Below are 23,116 nucleotides of genomic sequence, written 5' to 3'. Positions count from 1 at the left end.
GGAAATCGTTTACTTATTTCCAGAGACACATCAAGTAGGGCACAGCATTTTAGGGCGCGTCCTCCTCGAGAGCAGCTATGTCCGACAAGCTCGCCCCCGACAAGCGCCACAAGTTCGTCCACAATGGTATGCCCGCCTCCCTCCACTGCCGGGCACTTAGCTCTAACTATGTGCAGGGCAGACCATCTACGAGTGGGATCAGACGCTGGACGAGGTGAATATCTACATCGATTTGCCCAAGCAAATTCCCAAGAAGCTCTTCTCCTGCAATATCCAGCTGCAACATGTGGAAGTCGGCATCAAAGGGAATCCGCCATACCTCAATGTAAGCCGAGTTTGAGTTGTATGCGCTGCCTGACCATGCTATGCCGCTTTCCAGCACAATCTAGGGGGCCCTGTCAAGCTGGATGGCTCGTTCTGGACAATAGGTACGCCCGCCTCCATTGAGAGCGCGGTCCATTCTCACTCTTTTTTCCTCAGAGGACGAGACTCTGCACATTAATCTCCAGAAACGAGACAAGGGCCAGCCGTGGCAAACCGCGATTGAGGGACATGGACAATTGGATCCTTACTCGGCAGATTTGGAGAAGCGTCGACTAATGCTTGAACGCTTCCAGGAAGAGGTACAAGTCAAGGGCCTTCTCTCTCCTTTTCTCTCTCTTATCGTTTCCATCGCGTGTGTAGCACCCGGGATTTGATTTCTCGCAAGCAGAATTCAGTGGCCAGTGTCCTAACCCGAAAACATTCATGGGTGGTATGAAACACTAGCGCTAGGTGGCTCCTTTCTAACGTAACCAGAGCATAGATATATATATATATATACATATGTACATTCTCTAGCGCTCTTACGTCTGGGTTTTAGTCTGAGAGCGAGCAGAGCATGGCGACTCCTCGACGTATCCAATGATCGGCCGGCTCCTTGCTGGGCATCTTGAGATACATCAAGAAGTTGGTGGAGTGGCCAGTCGTGGCAAGAACACCTCGCCTCTCCATTGTCCGGTACACCGGACAGTTGTAGTGATTGAAGTCCCGCATGTCCGACTGGAGCACGGGCTTGAGCCAGATGATTGGCGCCGGCACGAAGATCACCTTGGGCTGCGACTCACACAGGCACTTGTTGACGGGATCCCAGGCGCAGCCCTCGAGGTAGAGGCCCTTGATGTACACTCCCTCCCGCGGTGCCTGCGTTGGCTCGCCATCCACCACGAAGTAGTCGAAGCCCAGGGTGTCGATGGCGTAGCGGTGCTTGCGGGCGTAGTTTTGCATGGCCGCCGTGAGGAAGGACTGCGCGAAGAAGAAGCCGCTCACCCAGTGGACTGCGGGGACGCCATGGTCGTACCAGTCTTGCAAGTAGTGCAGCCTCTCCATGAGATCGGTGATGTAGGAAGAGAGTGGCTTGAGGGATGGGTACGACACCTTCTGCCACAGCGCGGGTACCTGGTCCACAAAGAGAGTTCGGGAACATTTCGTCAAAGTGACAAGAGAAAAGCACCTGGTTGATCATCATGCTCTTATAGGCCGTTTCAAGCTCGGCAGACATAACCACAACTCCGCGAATCGCTTTCTCCATGTTGATGAGCGATCCCCGAATCCTGTAAAGGAGAGCTGTAGCAAAAAGAAGAAACACAAGATTGCCAAACCAACCTGTCGAGGAGCTTGTTAAACCGAGTCATCTCCTGGCTCAGCACCGTGTTCATGCTTTCCTCGTAAAGAACCGGGTACTTCCTCTCGCAAGCCTCGATATCAAAGTTGGGAGGAAGAATCCTGAGTATCTCCCTCACCACCACCGCTACTCCCCCCTCGCCACCACCCCCGTCACCCCCGCCGCCCCCGCCACCTGCGCTCACCATAGCGGCCGAGGTTGCGAGCAAGGAGCTGAGGATTAAAGCCGTGGCGTTCATGTCCTTAGTTATGTCGGCATTGGTATGCAAGCCAAAGACCTCGGGCCCCGGGATAATTGGGAATGTGTCGATGGTTTTGGCGTAGGATTCCCAGTTCCCAGGCTCAGGTGTCTGGTAGATGCCAGACTCAGAGAGCTTGTACCCTGGCTGCGGCATTTCAGGGCAGTAAACTGTGCGGAGGATGGTGTTTAGAAGCAGCCTATCCTTGTCATCTGCACAGAGGAGAGATTTTCTTGAGCACAAGAGTCGACAAAAGACTGTACAATCCAGACCTGTAACTCGTCCTCCATAGTTGCATTCTCCAGTCACGTATCTCAGTGCCTCCAATGGAAGTTGACCAGGAGTGCTCTCATTGATGAACATATGTAGCTGGCGAACGCTGTAGAAGTCACAAGTTTCGAGTTCAGTCGCTAAAACAGTGTCAAGCTTTACCTTATTCTCAGATCTCCGTCATCAAACCCATATGGAATGTTCCACCCCAAAGGTCCAAAGTTACGCCTCTCTTGCACAACGGCATGGAAGAAAGTGAGACCGAACAGGAGGCCTTTGAAAACCTCGGGCTGGTTGGAGCTCTCAAAGAACTCCTCGTTTGATATTGGATCCAGGCCGTATGATCTTCGCATGTTGGCTCTGAGGCCTTTCGGGGGCTCATTCGTCATCTTCACCCCGTTCTGGATCGATCATGCGATTAAAGAGATCAGGCACACATTTGAAAGGAGCACCAAACCTGCAAAACTGTTATAGGGAACTTGGGACTTGGATAGGAAGTCATCCAGAGCCGGAAGTCCTGATGAACTTCAGCAGGAACGTTCTCGCAAATCCTCTCGAGCTCGGGCATCCAGGACGGAGCAAGGTGACAGTTCTGGAGGAGGACCCATGAACCTGCTTGCAAGTCCGCCGCGTTAGAGTTAATATTGTCTTATAGTTTTGAGAACCTGTTGCCATGGCATCGGTGATCATCGTCGCGGCCTTTGGCCCTTGGCCTTGCCCAAGAGAAATGGGAGCAAGCCTGTCTCCCATTTCCATGTCGCCTGCAATAACAAGAGCTGTAGAGATCAAGTTCAGGGTGAAGGACGGACAGTACCTGCAAACTTGAGGAGAGCAGCGGTGGGATCACTCCCCGGCGACAAGACGAAGATGAGGGGGCACGTTGCACTCGAGTCCTTGTAGCAGGAGGCAAGGTTGAACTGCGGCGGCTGGACGAATTCCTCCCCCAGCTTCTCAGTCACAAAGCGTTGTATACCCGGAATAACTTTGTCTGGTCGAATGCAGTGAAGAACGAGCAGCTTCTGGAATGAGGTGACGTCGTCGTATTTTCCTGGAATTCTTTCCATGTGTGGCTCCGGTGATGAGAACATGGCCTTCCACGCGGCCGTGTTGGCTATCACATGGTCACTGAGGTCGGCAAATGCGGGAAACTTGGACACCCTGCAAAGTTCACCCCATGCTTTGTCCAGCAACCATTCCGGAGCAGGATTTGGACGATCGGGCGACGATGCCACCCCTCCTGTGAGGAAAAACATCCACTCTGGGACCGAAATCTCACCTTTCATCTCAAGGATCCTTGAAGCTAAAAGGCACGAGAATAACAGCTTGTCCTTCTCAAACAGGGATCTGCACACGTTGTTGTAGAGGACGTATAGAAAGAAGTCTTGAATAATCTCCAAGCGTTTAATCAGGTCCGGGTTCTTCTCGCTTGAAGCGATGGATATGACGAAAAGCGATGAAAACCATGGTAGACTGTACTGGTACATGGGATCGATGTTTGCAAGGTCCGTGATGCAGAAAAACAGTATGGCAGCATACTCTCCACAAGACTGGTAACCCTTTCGAGCTTCGTCAATATTTTTCTCCGTTTGCTCAGCCAGGGTCTGCGAGACACGATATAAGTTGACAGCCACGAGCTGGACAGTAGATTCAGCGCGCACCTGTTTGACGGTGATATCATTACCGACGACTTTGGCCTCTGAGATAATCTTCACAGCAGTCTCATCTTCCAGAATGTTGCCTTCACTGCTAGACAGCACTTCCAAGATCTTGTCTTCTAGCTCTTTCAGCCTCCTCTTGTTCTCCGCGCCCTGAGAAATACACAAGAGGCTGGGGTTGAACGATGGTGACTTAGACAATTATTCACCTGAACCACAAGCTCGTTCTTTTGCTGCTCCAAATCGGGCCTCTCTTTGGCGACAACCACACCTAGGAGTTGGTCTGACAAACCATCTTTGGTGATCATGAAATTCAGGAGGGTCACTTTGACAGCCGTTTCGGGCAAGTAATGCGGGTTGCGGTACTTTGTAGTTATGTAGAATCTAAAGTCGTTGTTGTACTCAATGACCGTGTCTCCCAGTTTTATGCACATCATGCCTCCTGATTTGAAAATCTGCACGACAGATGTTGCTCCTCAGAGAAGAGGTTTCCAAAGGCTGTCTCTTACCTGCCGCAGCAGTAAAGGTTCCAGGGATGGATCCAACTCCTCGCCAACGTTTTCCAGGAGCACTGGCAATCCAAACTGGATGGCATTTTCGAGGATCCGCATGTAGTCACCACCACCAAGCAGCTTGATTATCTGCAGGTTTCGTTCCCTCTCCATATTTCTGATCCACTTGTTGGCTTGTCCCTGGCAAACAAAACCATCAAGTACGCAGACAAATGGCCAACCACAGCAGATACCTGCGGATCGATCATAAGCGGCCACCGCCTAGAATTCGCAACTATGATGCCGTTTTCTATTGAAAACGAATCGTTTGGCAGCCCTGCTATCATCCATTCGCGGACATGCACTGGATTACCCAGTATATCAAAGAAGGAGAAGGATGTCGAACGCGGAATGTTTTCACTGCGAACAAGCTTTGTCCACAGGTCGACAATTTCAATCCGGTACCTGCGTCACACACACAGGGATGACTCTGCATGGGAAAAGAAACACAAAACCGAAGGCATACCCGGCAGTGAAGGCACCGAGATAGGCAATTATCCCTGAAGCCACTAGAACATCGCCTGTGAGATTCACGTACTCGATTCCTAGCTGCTTCGCCGCAGCAATCCACCGTGTTTTCTCCCCTCCAAGTCCTCCGATGAGCTGTTCAGCTCTCTCTAGCTTGACAGTACACATTTTCACTTCATGCTGCAGAAGTGAAAAGACAAAATGTAGAGGTGAAAGTGTGTATGGAAATCAAGATTTTACCTGAAGGTTTTCTTTCTTCAGCATGTTCGCATCAAGCTCTTCTTCGAGTTGACCCAACTTATCTAGTAAACCTTTAAGCTCTGTTTGCTTAGCCCTTAACCCCACCATCACCACTTCGTATTTACCCTCCGCTTCTCTAAGTTTTGCTTTCTTTGGTGCCACAAACTTAGCCACTGTATCATATTTGTCCATTGCAATGATCCATTTGCAAAGTCCCTCAGCGGCAGCCGACGCATTAGCAGCTTTTGCAGGTGTAAACTCTGGATTGCTCGTATACTGACTTCGGATCTTTGCGATAATCTTGGCCTCGATATTGTCTTTGTCATAATCTTTCAGATTTTGAAGAAAGTCTTTGTTGTTCAGCAAAACGACTGATGGTTTCCAGTAATCCATCAGCGTCCCACCCTTCCCGTCCGGAATCTTTGCAGGCTTGACGTCGAGAATCACACAAACAGCTTCCATCACCAGCTTCACTGCAGCCGGCGGATTTGAAAGCTTCTTCACGTAATTGATGTCGTTGGCTGATAGCGTGTCCAGTGCCGCTAAAGCTTCTTCCAGCACAGGCATTGCGACGGCCAACACTGCCTCGCACTCGTCCTTAATTCCTTTAGCTTCAGCTGCCTGCTTGCTGGCTTCTGCCTCATCCTTCATCACGATTGCCTTCTTTGGTTCGACCACTTCTTTCTTTTCTCTCTCGACTTTTGCCATAAGTTTTTCCACTTCTTCTACCTAAGGTAAGGCGGGAGTCATCATTAAGTAGAGGATGCAACATACAACGCGCAATACTTACTGTAACTATCAGCTTCGGCATAAGATCTTGAAGCTCTTGTTGCATGACCGCGACCTGCTCTGCACTAGATTGGAGCTTCTCGAGTCCTACTTCGTACCTTCTCTTCTGTTTTAGTTTTTCCTCTTGTTTGGTTTGTAGTAGCGTCTGCGGTTCACATTCATCAGACAAATGTGGATATTACCGCGCAAACCACGCACCTGAAATGTCGAGATAAGTTCAAGGTAGGACGTAGGAGTCACATAGTTATGCCGCCCCTGCTTAAGCTTGTATTGAAGAGAGTACTCGCGCACATTCTCATGGAATGCCTGGAACATATCCAGTATTAAAACATATCTTTAGACGAAAAGAAATACCTTGCAAATCTTTACAATGCTTGCCCTTGCTTTATCCTCCAGCGGCATGTCCTTAAGAAACTTATAGGCTACAGCCTCAAGAGCATCCACGGGCCATTCCTATTCAAGGATGAGCATAAGTAACTCCCAACAATATCTAGCAGTCCTTACCTGAAACCAGTCGATAGTGCAGCAGTTCACCAACGAAGGAAATTGCCTTAATCGATCCCTAAATGCTTGTCCCACGGGACTCATGCAGAAGATGACATGGAGCTTTTGCCTGCACTGCTCGACAAAGTATCTCCATTGCTCCATTGGCGAGTCGAGTTCTTTCCCCAACTTGGCCGCCTTTTCCTTTGTCGCTTCAAGTACCTGGGCTTTTTCATCGCTAGGAAACATGTTCGGGACCTGCATGCAAGCAGAACGTCTTGCGTCAGAGCCCACTTGCTGATTCAGTCAAGGACACCTCTCCGGAATTCAGAAGATTATTCAAGTCTTCAACAAATCCCTCATCTGTAATTTGGGTATCACTGAAGAGAAAAACGCTTGGCAGGCCAGGAGCTGCTCCTGCCTTCTTCAGAAAGCTTATCAAGTCTTCTCGCCATTCGACTTTTGTATAGCTTTTACTAATTTCCACCTGGTACAAGAGCTAGTTAGAAAGTTGTCATTTCGAAACGCTGCTTACCTGAAAGACTTCCATAGCAGACACAGAAGCACCGAGCCTTGTCAAGCTTTGCCTGCCGCTACCACCAACACCAACCAGCAGCATGTGACCCCCAGGTTGCCTTAAAACTCTACATATCCTGGAGACATGTTCCACGGCAAACAAGAAAATTGCGAGGTTCATTGGGCGTTTGCTGACGCCATTGTAATCCGTGAGATAGTTTTCCATCAAACTTATGATCTCGGGCACGTCTGTTATCTCCTCGTATACTCTTGACTCAACGTCTTCGTTCATATAGACTCCAAAAAAGCACCTGCGTGTGTTTTTATTATAGATCATACGCTTTAGGAAACACAGATACATTACCTTCGCATCTCGTTTTGTCCAATTTCAAGCTCGTTTTCGCCAAGAAGATGACCAAAGAGCTCGTCGAATTGTTGTTTAAACCGAGTCTGTACGAGCTCTTTTAAGTACTTGAGTAGCCAGTCTCGGTCTTGATCATCAACCAGGCGATCGTAAAAAACACGTAAGACCTCGTGTACCCACAACCGTACGTGCTGCCTTGCACCTTCTCGGCCAACCGGGACTTTTGAGGAATCTTGCAACATCATTCCCTGTCATATGTACGAGTCAGGATAATGTTTTCTTAAAATCGATTTAAACACCTGTATGACTTTGGCATAATCTCGGAGGTTGAACGTGTAGTGGGATTTCGTCGGCGTTGGCAGTAGCTGTGCTTTCGACTCGTTGAAGACATCCATCGTAGCGTTGATCACCGCAGGTTGCAGGTAGATGACATCTTTAGGAAACTCGTTGTTTATAGTGAGATGCCAATTGAGAATAGTGTTAAATATAAGACGCAAGGAGTCCTCCGCCACCTGCAGAAACTCATGATCCCTCAATGTTATACACACGCTCAGACAGCCAAACAGATACCTGAGCGACGCCGACGACATTGAAATGACGCAAAAACCTTTGAGTAACAAAGTTTCGTCCTCCCCCCGGTGGACCCATGCCGGCAACAAACAGCACGTCCACAATCTTTCTGAACACATTGTCACGCCCATACCATCCGTCATGGTCCATATACTGCCTCAAGAGCTCAATAGGCGGTTGTGCACCATAGACTTCGGGCTGCAGAGTTACACAGACTCAGTAAAGGCACGCCAAACACACTGCGATGCTCACCTGTGGCATGTTGAGGTCGTCCACAAAGATAATGCACCGCTTTCCAAGAACAGGGCCGTAAATGCCTCTCTTTCTTCTGTCGAGTTGGCCATCGATCTGATTTTGTGTCATGTTTGCTGAGGTACGAGCCGAGAAACAAACGAAGATGGTTGTAAAGAACTCTTTCGGCAGGCCCAGAGAGAGGTGGCGATTGATGTAAACGGACTTTCCCGTTCCAGTTGAGCCGACCAGTAGCACAGGATAATTGGCCTGTATACCTTTGTCCAACAAGAACGTATATCTCACCATGTCCTTCGTTGGGATGATGATTTCGCTGAAGATGGCGCCTTGGGGAATCTCCAACGGGACAATGGTAGCAGTCCAGAGGAGCCAGGCCGCATTTTCTTTGTCGAATAGAAAGTCATAGACCGTAGCACCATCGTCATCGGGCATGATCTTCGTAAAGAGATCAACGTGTGTTGATGGCACCCACAGCTCGTATCCTTCAGGAACTTCACCGGCAGCCAGCTGCCTCAGAAAAGCATCAAATCCTTGGCGTGCCTCGTTATCACCGGTGGCACCAATAGACCACACCAGGGAGAAGAGAAATATCGAGTCCACCCATATTCCAAGCTTCTCCTTGCCAAATGCCTTGCCCGCTTCTTCAGGTTTGAGCTCGTCAATAAGCCCGTAGAAGTTTCTCATCAAGCTGACCACGATATTTGCGTCGGATGTAGGCGATAGCTCTTTGACGCTCTTCCGGACAAATCTCAAGCAAGCCGTCACCATCCATTCGAAGAGGCCTTGCAGATGAGTCCTTATAGGACCTTGAAGCGATGCAGGGAGAGTGTCCAGCCATGACAGCATCAGTGGTTGCCATCCCATTTGATGGGGTTCAAGATAAACCATTCCACATCTGCTTACAGTTGCCGGAGACGCGACTGCGAGGTCGCCAACCTGCAGCGAGCTTGAAGAAACAAAACTTGTTACGTTCCATCTGAAAGCCTAGAAAGCTTGCGACTTACCTCAAATATCATGTTCATAGACGACGACATTTGGATAATCTCGCTGTTTGGAAGGCACAGCTTTTTGTTGTCGTCCAGCACAGTGTTCATGTTCTCGATCCAAATAGCATCCACCGGACCGTCAAGGACGAGCCACTTTCGGTCGTTTGAAGGATCTGACGCCTGCTCCCGGAAGCGCACTGCCAACACTCCGTCCAGCCATTCCTGAGTCATGGGATCTGCTTGACCGTAAAGCTGTCCCATGGTGACGGACTTGGGATTCACCGTCGCAATCTTCCAGATGATAGAGAAATGTTACCGAGAGAGAATCTTAACAAGCAGGTTAGTACCTGAACTCTCCTCTCGTTATCAAGTCCCTGCTCTGCCAGATCTGTTAGAGCGGCCTGGAGCACTCGCAAAGCGCAAGTCTTCCCCGAGAACGACAAACCGACGAGCATGAGTCCGTGACGAACAATGATCATTTCATAGAGCTGGATGATCTTGATTTTGAAATACGGTGTTGGTTGGAGATTAAACTTTTTGCAGTTATCTCTAATGACTTTGTCCAGGTTCGTGTAGTCGGGCTCTGGCAGCACTACCCCTGGAAACAAATCCGAGACAATGCCGTTGAACAACGGAACGTCCTGGGAAAGGAATTTGCACAAGTTCACGTCGATGATAGATCGGAGCATCAGTATAAACTCTTCTTCATCAGGATAACGTTGCTTCAGGTTCGAAGCAGCGCGAAGCACCGCCATCACTGCTCTCATACCGTAGTCATAATGGTCCTGACTCGACAACTGCTCGCTGCAAAGTCGATACGTCGCGACAATTTTTCTGGCACAATCCCTTGCCTGGAAAAAGAAATAAGTTGTGCTTTTAATGTCTAGTAAATGGCCTTACTAGCAAATAGCCGCTACTGTAGAGCATAATCTCGCTTATCATAGCGTAATCAGGAACCATCATCGCCACCGTCCGGAAAAGGGCCTTGAGATTATCCGGCAGCTCGCTTCTACCAGCATATCCAGGATTCATTGTGATGAACACATTACAGGTAGGCTTCAGAGTAAGCTCAGTTCCCTCGAATACAAAAGTTTTCACTTTGTTCTGCACGGCAAGTTGAACTTCGAGAACCTGCATGTGGGAACTTAGTCGCGAATAGAAAAACGTCGTGCAGACCAACCTGTTGCGCGACGACGGACAAGACTTCCAAATCAATACGATTGAACTCGTCAAAACAAGCCCATGCACCGGCAGCAGCAAGACCTTTGAAAAACTTAGCCATGGCCAGGTAGTCCAAACTGTCACTGCAATTGAACACCACGCATTGCCTTGCAAGTGCCTGGAAAATGTTGCATATGTCAAAAACCGGATTTAACACGAGAATGAAACCTTCAAACCTTTGCCAAATCCTTTGTTGTCTCTGTCTTTCCGGTTCCTGCAGGACCTTCTGGAGCCCCACCCATATTCAGATGTATCGCGCCCATTAAAGTCCGGTAGCACCGGTCGGTTAGAGGAGTGATAACTAGCCGGCTGGAGTTTCCCAGATACTCGTAGCCATACTCCACACCAGCGTTCATCATCCGCACGAAGCAAGTGTCCTTTTCCCAGTATATCCTCAGCTGGCTTTGCCACAAAAAGTCCGTCTCCTTCTCAACCTTAGCGTTGGCTAGAATGGTGACGACATCTCGAGCATGGACGTCCATCACCACGAGCGCGCTGAGCGTTGCACGGTTGAGCTTTGTTAAATTTCCTCTGACCAGATTAACGATTCGACCAAGCTGCTCTGTGCAAGCCTTTTCACATTCTCTGACAGCATTGCCTCCTGCTAGAATGCTCTCGGTAACCATTGTTGTCCAATAGATGGCACTAACCACAAGAACTATCTGTCCGGGCCACTCAAGAACCCATTTTTCCCTTACCGTTTCCGCGTATGAGATAACTGAGCTTGAGCATTGTTCCTGAAGGGACTGTAGCATTCCTTCCTCGACCTGAGTTCCCCAAAAAGGAGGGGTAAGGAATTTGAAAAATAAGAAACACGGAATCGCCTTACCTGTAACAACCATTTCTCTACGGCCCCTTGCGCAGCCTTAGGATTGAACTTTTCGACAAGAGGAACTACTTCACCCTCTGCAGAAATCATTCCCGTGACATCCATATTGTGCTCAAATCGAAGTGTGTCAATCCCTTCGAAACACTTTTTAAGATGTGGTTGCACTCGAAGTGGATCCTTAGTCTCGGAGAGAATCTCAAGCATTTCGTCGTTTGAAAGAAAGAAGAAGCGGGGGAATGCCACCCGTTTGACCTGTAGACTTTACGTTAAAGCCCTCATGCACGTCAACAAAGAGAGAGAGAGAGACAGAACCTCGAGATATGACGCCAGTCCCTTATTGATAATCTCGAGCAGCCTGTTTGCTTCTTTCAGTTTCTCCAATCGTTCCACATCAACTGCAGTTTCAATGCAGCCTGGAGCGGCAACCGTTCTCTTCATAACATCTCGCCAGGTTGCATCTACCGTCTGAAATTTTTCTCCTTCTTCGGGCATCTGCCTCATGATATCCTTGGACCCAAAGATAGGCCCAAGATACTGCCAAGTTGCTTGACACTCTACCCAGTTATCAAGAAGGTCCTGTTATGAACACAGTAAGATCTCATCAAATAAAAGAGTAGGAGGATTACCTGCATGTTAATCATAAGCGTCTTCCACCTTACAGCCCTGCCTTCAAAAATCTTAATGAACGGAGAAGCACACATGGACATAATCTTCACGAGTTGATCATCCAGAATAGTTTGTATGTCATCAAGTCCTCCAAGGATAAAGGTTCCAGAGTCCTTGTACGGAAGAACAATAAACTCGACACCTTCCCAATCTTTTTCCATCTTGTCCAATGTTCTCTGGAACGAAAACTCTTTGCTTGCAACCCCTCCAATGACACGAACCTACAGGACCAAGGTTTAAACGCTGTTGTCACACACAACCTTTTACCTCTTCGATTTTATCCATGATTTTGTAGTCAAGCATGTCGTTTATCGAGAAAACAAGTCCGTCCTTGTACTCCTGCCCAACTTGTTTGAAGATTTGAGTCCAATGGCGATCTTTCAAAGCGGGATTTGCCAGCTCCTCTATCAAGGGTAGCAACTACAGCAGGAAGACATACACATGTTAGACGAGCACCGTAAAAGTTTGTGAAGAGTCACCTGCTTAAAATCGTCAATCGCATCCTTCAGCCTGAAAACCACCGTATCCTCTTTGTTTGCTTTTCCCATCTTGTATGCCTCTTTCGCGTATTCATCTGTTTTTCCCTGGACTTCTGGTGCTTTTAAGCTTGCCACCGGACCCTCCCGCCATTGCTTAACCATCACTAGCCAGTCGCGGAGGGCCTTCCACACTCCATATCTCAAGTTGTATTCTTTCTCCGTCATGAGGAAGTTGCTCATGTCTTCCATGTCCATCTGAAACATTTATAACAGTAGATTAGCGGCCGTTGCCACCAATAACACCTCACCTGGAAGAGCTTCTGATAATCTTTATAAATCTCCAGTGTATCACGTATTTCCACCATTCTGTCCCATATTTGTTCCATCTCCGTCACAATCTCAAATGGATCGGACTCCGATCTCAAAAACCTCTCCTGGTGAAGCATGCCTAAAATCGCAACCAGCTCCTCGTTGAGTGAATTTGCCTTCGAATCAAGGTCGGCCATCATGTCCGTCCTATTTTCTTCAATATAGATGGTGGCTGCCTCGATCGAGTCACCATACTTCTGGACTATCTCGTGTAGATCGTCTAGCTTGATCTGGTCATCTGTTGGGACTTTGACTTCATAACCCGCCAAAAGAGAGTACATTTCGTCAACAATGGTTGCTTCAGCAAGCGATGCTTTTTTCTTTTCCATTGTTGCATCGAACACCTGTAAAGACAAGCATGTCAGATCGATTCTTTTTCACTTCCTAATCAGCTGACATACATACCCTGATAAAAGCCACAAAACCATCCAGCTCGTCGGGCCGAACTTCAAGGGCTTTCACTTTCTCCTGAAAATGAGCTAAGACTTTAATAGTCTCTTCCCTTGCTGCAATAAGCAGGAGACCCTTGATGGCGTCCAGCGTTCGTGAGGTCACGGGTAAAAGCGAGTTTCTCAGAGACTTAGAGTCTATATGAAGTACTCCAATCACACTACATTCAAGGATTATGCGTCAGTATCTAAGGATCCAGCATTCTCAACGTCCCAACTCACCATCCGATACGCATTCGCTCCAGCTCAATTCTCCACTCCCTCTGTTGAGCCAATTCGTCTCTAAATTGACGAACTGTCCGTTTCTCCGATGCATAAGCCTCTGGATCCCAGCATTGCCCAAACAGATGCAGATCTCGATACTCCTCGAACATCTGAAGACAAGACGAAGACGGCTCAGTTGGAGCAAACAGAAAATGCCGCAATCAACTTACTTGTGCGTACCTTCTAGCCTCTTGGAAGTCGTTTTTAACGACCTGGTCTATTCTACTCCGCAGCGAACAGAACCGTTTAGTCTCTCTGATAAGGCCGACAGGATTCAGTCCCTGGTACTTGACTTCAAAAAAGGACGAAAAGACTCTCATGTACAATATCCGAGGTGCTTGTTGAACGATCTGAATTACGCCCTCAATGACAGTGTTGAGGACCTGCACCAATAACGGAAACATGTCAGGCATTGAATGACGAGATGGAAACCACTTACGCTTAAAATGTTTGCCTCGTCGGGGTTGAAGGTCATCATGGACTCCGCGAACGACACAGTGCTCAGGAACACTCCCTTGGATGCCTTCTCCGTGTTGGTTGCTCTCGTTGCTTCTAAAAGAGCCAGCAATTCGTCAGTTGTGTTGATAGTACGAGCAATGAGGCCTTCAACTAGCATGTAATCAATGAGACGGATAAAGTTGCCAAGAAGTTTCTCTTCAGCTATAACACGACGATATGTCTTAGCCCTCTCAATCTTTTCGTGTTTGATGCTCACCATGCTCTGAGCTTTATTGGCACGGGATTGATGCAAATTAACCCCCACTACATCATCTAGCTCGGCCTCGTCCCGAACACTTTCCTGCGTTAAAGATAACAAACAAAAGAGTAGAGTGATACAAGATCGACCTTTCAAGCTGGCTTACCCGAAATATTTGTGCCTGCTTCTTAACCTCTTGGCAAAGCTTGCCAAGTACTTGCTGAATCCTTTCTGAGATGTTCTCCACAGACGGCATCGACTTGTGGATCCTCTGTTGAAACTGGAGATCGAGAAACTCTTCTACGGTATGCAGGTGGTTTGGAATAAGGTGCAGCATAGCCAACCCAGTGAGCTCGTAAACGTATCCGTAAATCTGCACCATAGCCGCCAGGAAGCCAGGCTTGGCCACAAATATCCTGGACATGAGGGAGTTTCTTATCCGCGCGAAGTTGCTCTGGCCGATGTGCTTGCGCCAGATCGTGAAAGACTTGTAGATCAGATACTTTCCGAAGAACTTAATCCTGCAGAGTGACGAGAAAATAGACTTCTCGCGAAGCCATTCCTCGTGAGCAATAAACGTGCACTCTTTTTGACCACCTGCATCCATCGCGGACACATACACACACACAAACAAACGTAAGCATGGTCATTTTCCTCAAACCATGTCATTTCTTCTCACCTTGTGTTTGTGGAATCATCAAACCTGGCGTGATCTCGATGTGGATCATCCCGTACGTGGAGATGGTAAAATACTCGGCCTTGGCAACCTTGTTCCGCGGAACAACATCCAGGTCGTATGGCCGGAAAACCTTGCCAGACTCGACACGGTTGCAGTAGAGGAACTTAGCCGGCTTGGACTCCTCCCGCTCCGCAAAGAACTTGATAGCCTCGTCCCCGTTGGTGATGTGCGCAAGCTCTGGATCGCCCGCCGTGGAGGCATCATCGGAGAGGCCGGCCTGGACGAGGATCTTCTGCGCTTCAACCTCAGTGTGCGGCAACTTTCTCGAGCCGGAGCTCTGTCCCGTCAAGACACGCTTGGTCCCAACTTTCCCCTTGACGAGCACCTCGTTCCACGCCCCCCGGTCCGGGAGCTCCCCCTGAACGGAAGCACCATCCTGGACGATACATTTCTGCGGGACGATCTCTTTGACACCCTTGGGAGCGAAGCCGTGCTCTTGGAACATGATGGCACCCCCGGCATTGTCTTCCCTGGCTCGGGGCCGCTTGATGGGCAGCCGATACACAGCCTCGAGCTCGTCAACCTGTGGCAATTGATACAATCCCCCGGGCTCCTGCTTGACAACCGAGTCCTCTGGACGCCACACCCCATACCTCCCCAGCCAGGTGCTCCGCTCGCCCCCTTGCTCCTCCTCCTCCTCGCTCACCACAAGCTTGTCCTTGCCTTTGTGGAGCCTCCGGCTGGAGGGCTCCGGCGGAGGTGTGGCGTCGGGCGTCCGCGGCGACAGCATCTGAGCCGCCTTGGATTTGGACGACTGCCATCCGCCCGCCGCGCGATTCGCCTTCTGCACAGCCTCCATGAGATCCTCCATGTGCTCCGCCGTCGCCGACGAGATGCGGTGCTTCCGCGCATTCTTAGCTGCGTCGCCGCCGCCCGACGCCATGGGCGCTCGCTCCTTCCCCTCTGGAACCTGGCGCCCCTCCCCTAACCCTCAACCACCTTTAGTTTCCTCTAGGGGAAATAAAATGCATGGTTTTAAGCCAACAACGATGGCAGCTTAGGAGATGAAAATTATAAAAACATTCCACTACCTAGGCAGTTTGTTGTCTTGCTGCGAGCAATACAATATTCGTTTGATATAACAGATGATTATTCTATTCGCAATACAATAGCTGCCAGATGATGGTTAGCATCTCGTTGGTTGGTTGCTCTCATACCTGGATAGGCGATAAGACCTGTATTATGTAACCCAGCTCTTCCTTCTTTTTCTTTGCTTTTCCTGATAAAGCTGGGCGCACTCTAGTACAGTGTAGCAGCCTGTCCCCAACCGGACATGTAGACACGGGATCTGCAGCCGTGCTTGAAGCAATTCTGTGCTTGCATCTCTCCACTCCACCTCTCCCTGGTAGAATCTAAGGAGGAAGTGGGATATGCCGCGCACGGAGATGAAGGCGAGGGACGGCCAAGAAGCACGCAGGTCATGGTGGAGTATGCTGGCCAGAGCAACGAGCAGCGGGAGAAAGGCAAGGGAGAAGAAGAGCGGGGCGGAGCCCAGATTGGCTGCTGCTCATTCGGACGCGTCCATCAAGGAGCGCGTCCTGGCCAAGCTCGCGGAGCCTCTCCCCGGTGAGCTGAAGCAGGCAGCCCGGCATTCCGTGGACGCTCCAGGGGTCGCCAGCTACAGAGAGGATCTCTTGTTGAGCAGCACCTCATCCAGACACTCCACCTCCTCCTCCACATCCTACTGGACTAGCAGTCTCGACGCTGCGGACGATCACGCAGCTCCACTCCAGGCAAGTGGTCATTTCCACAGGGCGCGATCCGGATCCACGAGCGCCATCCATAGCTCATGCAGCTCGCCCACGTCCAATGTCATTGCCCGGCTCATGGGTCTCGGGACTCCCTACTCAACAGCATCTCCTTATCCACTGATGAAGATGAAAGATTCCAGGAATCCGATGGAGCCTACTTATCCTCAAGGTTTTCTGGATGAGATGGAGAACCACCTGAGACAGTGTGACCAGGCTCTAGAACGCATCGAGGCCGTGATGCAGCTCAAGAAGAAGCTCCTCTACCTCAGCAACAGTACCTCGGCCGCCATCGCTGCGACTAGCAACAGGCACGATGTCTATGGCGCTTGCACGAGGCGAGACGATCCAAGCGACAGGACCAGATCGACATGCCGGCACGCTCGATCCAGGTCCGTGGATCACACCATGGCGAACTCGAGGGGATACGATCATATTCATCATCACCATCACCGGGACAGGGCCGTGATGGAGAGTACAACGCCTCGATTCCAACACCACCACCACCGGCGAAGTGTTTCGGACGGAGGAACTCCAGTTTACCGTCCTCCCTACGACATGGAACTGGACATGACGAGCATGGAGCGTGATCCAGTGACAAAGTCTGCGAGAGCCAGATTGTGCGACCCATCGTCGCCACCGCGCAGCAAGACCATGAAGAATGCCAACCTCATCACGAGGGCGAAAGAGGAGATTGACGATATCATCCGCGAAAGCTGTTTCCAAACACCTCACATAAGAGATTCGCAGCAGGGGAAGATCGTGTCACTCAATGGCGTTGCCGAGAGCGAGCAGCCGAGCCCAGTGTCGGTCCTGGACAACTCGCACATCGACTCGAGCGAAGACGATCCAGGTAACGCGAAGGATCTTACACAGTTCATAGCTGACAACAGTACGTTCCTGTCAGATTGTCAAAGAGAGCGAGAGAGCAATCGCAAGAGAGGCGCAGTGGTAAGAGCTCTGTGGGCGGACGAACCAGCAGCGGCAGCATCCCGAAGGCCCGTGCCCCACCAATGCGGGGACGAGGAAGACAATGGGAGCGCGATCGTCACGGCGATGGATCGGCGGTGGTCAGTGGGAATTGGCGCGGAGACGAAGGAGGTGGCGGCAAGAGTGGAGTGCATCATCTTGAGGAGACTAGTGGAGGAGACGATCGTGGCTGTTGCCCTAGCCTGCGCACGCCATCGCGGCCGCACACGTGGCGATCCGTGATAGCAATTTCAAAATCCACACTGTAGGCCTTGCTTTGTGACCTAAAAAAGAGAGAGAGAGAGAGAGAGAGAGAGAGAGAGCTCTCGTGCTCCATAGCCAGGGCCCAGGGGGGGGCACACACTCACGTTGCTCTTTGTTGGGCTGTGTGGTGCTGGGGAGAAGCAGGCAGCGATGGTGGTGCAAGGAGGGGGCAAGGGCGCAAAGGGGCTGCTGGGCAACAGACCCTCGGCGGTGTCCACAGCTGCGGACAAGGACAAGAAGAAGCCCTTGTCCAAATCGTCTCGAGCTGGGCTACAGGTTCGTCTTTGTGCCCCAAACAGAGGTTGCTGGCTACTGAGATGAGTGGCGGGTGTTTGTGTGCAGTTCCCAGTGGGTCGGATCCACCGCTTGCTCAAGTCCCGCGTCACTGCCAACGGAAGGGTGGGAGGCACCGCGGCCGTCTACTCGGCGGCGATCCTCGAGTATCTCACCGCCGAGGTGCTGGAGCTGGCGGGGAATGCGAGCAAAGATCTCAAGGTGAAGCGCATCACTCCGCGGCACTTGCAGCTGGCTATTAGAGGGGATGAGGAGCTCGACACCTTGATCAAAGGGACCATCGCCGGCGGCGGCGTCATCCCCCACATTCACAAATCGCTCATCAACAAGCAGGCCAAGAAGGACTAGACAATGTATCTCGTGTTTTCCAAGCTGTAGCTAAACTCGTTTGCCTCCTTTCTTTGCCTTTGCTGTTCTACACATGATATATGACAGGGAAGGAAATTTATTCTTGTGATCTTCTCCTCTGGGAGCGACAGAAAAGTAAAACGTAGCTAGCCAGCTCGCTCAAAAAGCTCGCGTGATGTATGTGAGCAATCCAAAACCGGGGAAGCAAAAAGCGCCGCGACGATTTCAAAGAACAAAAAAAAGCCTCTCAGGGGATTTTCCGGATCTGGATCGACTGCAGCATGTCGGAGACGGCGATGACGAGGTCGCCCGAGTTCATCATGCCGCGGGCCTTGAGCAGCGAGAAGGTGCGCAAGATGTTCACCTCCATGTCCGTGGAGAGGTCGAGGCGGAAGGGGATGAGCCCCCACTGCAGGTTGAGCCTCCGCCGCACCGCCGTCGTGTCAGTGAAGGCGAAGATGGGGCAGTCGGGCCGGCACCGCGACAGCAGCGACGCCATGTGACCGTCGCGGGTGTAGACGAAGATGGCGTCCACCCCCAGATTGTTGGCTGGTACAGACACTAGACTGGTCAGCCCGTAGCTGGCACGAGAAAACAAGAATGCTTCTCACCCATGTGTGACGCCGAGTTGCAAATCTGCTCCGACACCCGCTCCGCCGACTGCCTGTCTGACGATGGCGGAGACAACTCCCGCAGCCGCATCATCTCGTGCCGCTTCTGCTCCCGGCACCACCGCTCGATCCGCAGGCTCACCGTCCGGAGCACGCTCAGGGCCTTGAGTGGGAACTGGCCCATGGCCGACTCCCCCGACAGCATCAGCGCGTCAGCTCGTTGGCGCACAGCCTCGGACACGTCCGCCACCTTTGCATGCAACAGTCGTGTCGTGAGCAGCATTTACCTTGTCGTTTGCTTACCTCGGCCCTGGTGGGTGTCGGGTACTCGATCATCGACTCGAGGAGCTGCGACGCCACAATGACGGGCTTGTTCAGCTGCCGGCACAAGGTCACTATCTCGCGCTGGACCGACGGGACCTGCTCCAGCGGTATCTGCGCTCCCAGGTCGCCACGAGCAACCATGGCTCCATCCGCCACGCGGATGATGTCCTCGAGGTTCTTGAGGGAGTCGCAGCTCTCGATCTTGGCAAACACACCGATCTGCCTGCTTGCCACAACACCACCGCGCAGGCACTCTCAGGGGCTATGCAGGTGAGGAAAGGCTATGACGCGTACCTGTTGGTCGACCTCGACGCAATGTAGCTCTTGAGGTGCTTGATCACGTCCGCGGTCTTGACGAAGGAGATTGCTATGAAATCCACGCCCTCGGAGATGCCAAAGTCGATGTCCAGCCAGTCCTGGAGCCAGAGGCGAAGCTTGGAGAGGAGTGACAAAAAACGACAAGCGGCAGACCTTGGAAGAGATGGTGGGAAGCATGGCATTGCGCTCACGAACCAGTCGGCCATTCCTCCAAAAGGTAACGTTGGCCCGAGGGAGCAGCAGTCCGGGATCGATGCAGCGGCACTTGACATCGGGTCCAATCTTGTCCACCACCTCAAATCTCACCATCCCTCCGTCCACAACCAGCTCGTCTCCAGCCATCACGTCTGTATGCATGCAGCAGCAATCGCATAAAAAACCACTCTTTTTCTCTTCCTCTTTCTTTACCTTCGGCAAATCCCTCGTAGTTCACCTGGAGAGTGCCCTCGGGAAGAGCTCCATCGAACTTCCGGACCGAGAATGTCCATTCCTCGCCATCCTGCGGCCGGCGAGCTCACACTCGGTTGATCTCGAAAAGCACGAAACAAAAAATGAGAAAGAGAAACCAACCTCGGCTTTTTGGGACGTGACTCCACCCAGATCGCCCATATGGATCTCGCTGCCTTCGGTGTCGATCATGAGCGCCACCGAGTAGCCCTTCATCTCGTTGAGCTGCCGGACGCTCTTGATGACGCCGCGGTGCCACTCCCTCGTGCCGTGGCACATGTTGAGCCGCGCCACGTTCATTCCCGCCATAGCCAGAGCTTCCAGCTGCTCAAAGCCACACGACGCCGGCCCAATCGTGCAGATGAGCTTGGTGCGTCGGGTGCTGCGGAAGCCATTCTCCTTCAATTCGGCCTCGCTCACGCTGTCCACGTCGATCCCGGGAGCAATGGAAGGAAACGAGCTCGCCAGGCCAGTCGCACGGGACGGAGCAGCAGCGCCATTGCCTCCATCGCTGCCGCTGGTGCCGCTCACGGCGGGATCTGCCAGGCCGCAATCCACTGCACCGCTCGAGATCCCATCCTTTTTGTACTTTGCAACCATAGCCAGCACGCTCCTTTGCCATGCTCTACTGCTGCTGCTGCCACTGCTGCTGGCAAACAGAGGAAAAGATCGAGGAGCCCTCAAAACCACCCGAGATGGCACTGATGGCGATGAGAATGGCCGCCACACTCCCCCACCTCCGCTTCCAGTCCCGGCACAGGCCGCCGCAGCCGCCGCCGTCGCCATGCCCACCACCGCCAACTAAGAGCGACCTCTCTTCCTCTTTTTCTCTCCTCTCTTGTTCCTCTTATTTAGATAGGTTTAAATCACTCCACCATGCAACCACGCCTCGCCCCCTCCGTCCGTTGCCCCTGGCCTCGACGACGATACAAGAATTGCCCGTCCGTCCATCCCAAGTCCAGCCATGCATCGAAAATATCTACTCACACGCAGACACGAGGTTTGCGAAGTTTTATTCCTTGGTCATCTCGGCGTCTCGTCTCGGTTAAGAATAAAGAAATAGAATCTGGATCCGCGACTACGCAAGCTAGGTGATAGTTTTGGAACACCAACATACCCAGCGGCAGTATTACTCGTTGTCGGCAAGCTTGGCGATGACCGCGTCCACCACCTTTTGCGTCGTGCTGCTCCCGCCGAGGTCCTTGGTGCGGTGCTTGCCATCCTTCACAACGCCTAGCACCGCCTGCTCCAGCCGGTCCGCAAACGAGGGGAACTGCAGGTGCCGCAGCATCATCGCCGACGAAAGTAGCAGCGCTGTGGGATTCGCCGTCTTCTGCTGCACAAGCTTCTCGTTTCCTACGTTACCGGCCGAGGCACCCTGCTCGAATATCGCGTGCTCCGCTCCAACGTTGCCTGCGAGCAAGACAATCGCTCGTCTGTCAATCAAATCTTGCAAGAGAGGAGGTGTGCGTGGTTACCTCCGGGCATCACTCCCGTGCCACCCGCAATGCCAGCCGCCGTGTTGGCCACAAGGTTGCCGTAGAGGTTGGGAGTTACCTGCACAGGTTCGTGGATGATAAAACACTGCAATGAAATGGAAGGAGCAACTGGTTACCATGACATCGAATTGCTCGGGGCGAGACACGAGCTGCATACAGCAGTTGTCGACGATGATCTCGTTGTACTTGATCCCGGGATACTTCTTGGCCACCTCGCGGCACGACTCCAGAAACAGGCCATCCGCGAGCTTCATGATGTTGGCCTTGTGCACCGCCGTCACCGTCTTTCTGTTGTTCAGGTAGGCGTACTCAAACGCGTACTTGGCAATCCGCTCGGAGCAAAACTTCGTGATCACCTGGTGCGCAAGAAGAAACGTAGCTGGAGCGGCCGAGCAAAGCAGAGGAGAAGAAATTGGAGTACCTTGAGAGACTCGACAACACCCGGGACGACCTCGTGCTCCAGGCCGGCGTACTCCCCCTCGGTGTTCTCCCGGATCACAACAATGTTGACGTTGTCATGGCGGGTCTTGAGGCCGGGGAGATTGAAGCAGTGGACGAGCGACGCAAACAAGTCGAGCTCCTTGCGCAGCTGCACATTGAGGGAGCTGACGCCTCCGCCCACGGGCGTGGCGAGCCCCCCCTTCAAGCACACCTTGTTCTTGCGGATAGAGTCCATGAGCTCGCGCGGCACCTTGTCCATCTTGCCCGTCACCTCGTACGCCTCGAAGTAGACGGGCGCGTGCAGCGCCTTCATCACCTCCACCACCGCCCCCGTGACGAGCGGGCCGATGCCATCGCCGGGGATGAGCGTCACGGCCCGCGGCGCGCCATCGCCAGGCCTGGGCATGTACGTGATATTACGACGCGAGCAGGAGGATGAAGAGGGAGATCCACAAAACCCTAATTCTCTCGCCTGGGGAGGATGGAGAGGAACCGACCCATTGGAGAGCCCCTGCTGCTGTTGCTGCCCTCCTCGCGCCCGCCGCAGCAGTGACACCACACCCCGCCGCAGCATCGCCTTTAGCCGATTGATCGATGGATCAATGGACTGGATATCTCACCCGCGCACGCACGCGCTCCCCCCTCCCGATCCGATCCACAAAGAATTAGCGGAGGCAGCAGCGGCGCCAGCGCCCTCCCGGTGGTGCCATCGCTCGCCTTTTTCTATGGGTTTGACTGGTTTTTAGGGTTAGGGCTAGAGCGGGGGATATGGCGGGTGTTGCGCTCCAAGCATCGCCTCTGACCTCACACAAGATCACGCTCACGCCCGCGCTCATCATGCTCCCCACCGGCAAGAAGAAGAGAAGGAGCAGCCACGCCAAGAAGACCGACCACGCCACTGGAAATGGAAATGCTGGCGATCGCGATGCTCCTCCGGCCGTGGACAGGCTCAGCATCGCGATCCAAGCTCACGTCAAGCTCGATCCCAGCGATCCATCCGCGAGCCCCGTCTCGGTCACCGTCTCCAAGCCCAAACCACTGCCCCACACGAACAGTATCAGTGCTGATCGAGACGAAGAGCGCAAGAACGAGACC

At 52.0% G+C, this 23,116-nt stretch overlaps 6 protein-coding genes across 7 annotated transcripts; 3 read left to right on the top strand and 3 right to left on the bottom strand.

Annotated features, from left to right (window-relative positions):
- The first annotated feature begins 7 nt into the window (after window positions 1-7).
- On the top strand, window positions 8-844 carry LOC9645711 (nudC domain-containing protein 2). Its single transcript, XM_002970089.2, has 5 exons — window positions 8-126; window positions 177-325; window positions 380-428; window positions 481-623; window positions 685-844. The coding sequence occupies exons 1-5, from the start codon at window positions 78-80 to the stop codon at window positions 766-768; spliced, it is 474 nt and encodes a 157-aa protein (XP_002970135.1). The 5' UTR covers window positions 8-77; the 3' UTR covers window positions 769-844.
- Window positions 845-15,101, bottom strand: LOC9646309 (dynein heavy chain 7, axonemal). Its single transcript, XM_024674923.1, has 41 exons — window positions 14,699-15,101; window positions 14,186-14,616; window positions 13,762-14,121; window positions 13,493-13,705; window positions 13,281-13,432; window positions 13,015-13,219; window positions 12,549-12,953; window positions 12,241-12,495; window positions 12,029-12,181; window positions 11,722-11,982; window positions 11,408-11,671; window positions 11,096-11,347; window positions 10,443-11,033; window positions 10,226-10,384; window positions 9,946-10,176; window positions 9,393-9,896; window positions 9,064-9,336; window positions 8,060-8,995; window positions 7,808-8,005; window positions 7,537-7,749; window positions 7,238-7,485; window positions 6,893-7,184; window positions 6,674-6,844; window positions 6,379-6,615; window positions 6,229-6,327; window positions 6,073-6,180; window positions 5,876-6,019; window positions 5,086-5,814; window positions 4,844-5,025; window positions 4,572-4,782; window positions 4,336-4,518; window positions 4,036-4,281; window positions 3,830-3,979; window positions 2,986-3,772; window positions 2,837-2,932; window positions 2,629-2,783; window positions 2,334-2,572; window positions 2,174-2,280; window positions 1,645-2,113; window positions 1,493-1,592; window positions 845-1,437 (listed from the first exon to the last, which is right to left on the bottom strand). Exons 1-41 carry the CDS (start codon window positions 14,745-14,747, stop codon window positions 859-861), a joined length of 11,637 nt encoding a protein of 3,878 aa, XP_024530691.1. The 5' UTR covers window positions 14,748-15,101; the 3' UTR covers window positions 845-858.
- Window positions 15,102-15,797: 696 nt separating this feature from the next.
- Window positions 15,798-17,751, top strand: LOC112346282. The gene is made up of 2 exons (XM_024674896.1): window positions 15,798-17,359; window positions 17,414-17,751. Exons 1-2 carry the CDS (start codon window positions 16,129-16,131, stop codon window positions 17,716-17,718), a joined length of 1,536 nt encoding a protein of 511 aa, XP_024530664.1. The 5' UTR covers window positions 15,798-16,128; the 3' UTR covers window positions 17,719-17,751.
- A 29-nt stretch (window positions 17,752-17,780) lies between these two features.
- LOC9645710 (probable histone H2A variant 3) lies at window positions 17,781-18,485 on the top strand. Its single transcript, XM_002970088.2, has 2 exons — window positions 17,781-18,015; window positions 18,082-18,485. The coding sequence occupies exons 1-2, from the start codon at window positions 17,890-17,892 to the stop codon at window positions 18,379-18,381; spliced, it is 426 nt and encodes a 141-aa protein (XP_002970134.1). The 5' UTR covers window positions 17,781-17,889; the 3' UTR covers window positions 18,382-18,485.
- Window positions 18,463-20,942, bottom strand: LOC9645709 (pyruvate kinase isozyme A, chloroplastic). Its single transcript, XM_002969833.2, has 7 exons — window positions 20,205-20,942; window positions 20,043-20,133; window positions 19,788-19,981; window positions 19,611-19,732; window positions 19,296-19,539; window positions 18,993-19,242; window positions 18,463-18,930 (listed from the first exon to the last, which is right to left on the bottom strand). Exons 1-7 carry the CDS (start codon window positions 20,865-20,867, stop codon window positions 18,629-18,631), a joined length of 1,866 nt encoding a protein of 621 aa, XP_002969879.2. The 5' UTR covers window positions 20,868-20,942; the 3' UTR covers window positions 18,463-18,628.
- A 117-nt stretch (window positions 20,943-21,059) lies between these two features.
- LOC9646308 (isocitrate dehydrogenase [NAD] regulatory subunit 1, mitochondrial) lies at window positions 21,060-22,755 on the bottom strand. 2 transcript variants are annotated; one of them, XM_024674899.1, is made up of 5 exons: window positions 22,519-22,755; window positions 22,002-22,419; window positions 21,697-21,936; window positions 21,560-21,638; window positions 21,060-21,494 (listed from the first exon to the last, which is right to left on the bottom strand). In XM_024674899.1, the coding sequence occupies exons 1-5, from the start codon at window positions 22,593-22,595 to the stop codon at window positions 21,211-21,213; spliced, it is 1,098 nt and encodes a 365-aa protein (XP_024530667.1). In that variant the 5' UTR covers window positions 22,596-22,755; the 3' UTR covers window positions 21,060-21,210. The 2 variants fall into 2 exon arrangements, with proteins under 2 accessions (XP_024530667.1, XP_002969878.2); XM_002969832.2 differs by having other exon boundaries at window positions 22,002-22,755.
- Between the last annotated feature and the right edge of the window lie 361 nt (window positions 22,756-23,116).

Source organism: Selaginella moellendorffii, unplaced genomic scaffold (genome assembly GCF_000143415.4).
Source record: "Selaginella moellendorffii unplaced genomic scaffold, v1.0 SELMOscaffold_13, whole genome shotgun sequence".
NCBI classification, from domain to species: Eukaryota; Viridiplantae; Streptophyta; class Lycopodiopsida; order Selaginellales; family Selaginellaceae; genus Selaginella; species Selaginella moellendorffii.
This window is presented reverse-complemented; position numbering and strand designations above follow the sequence as displayed.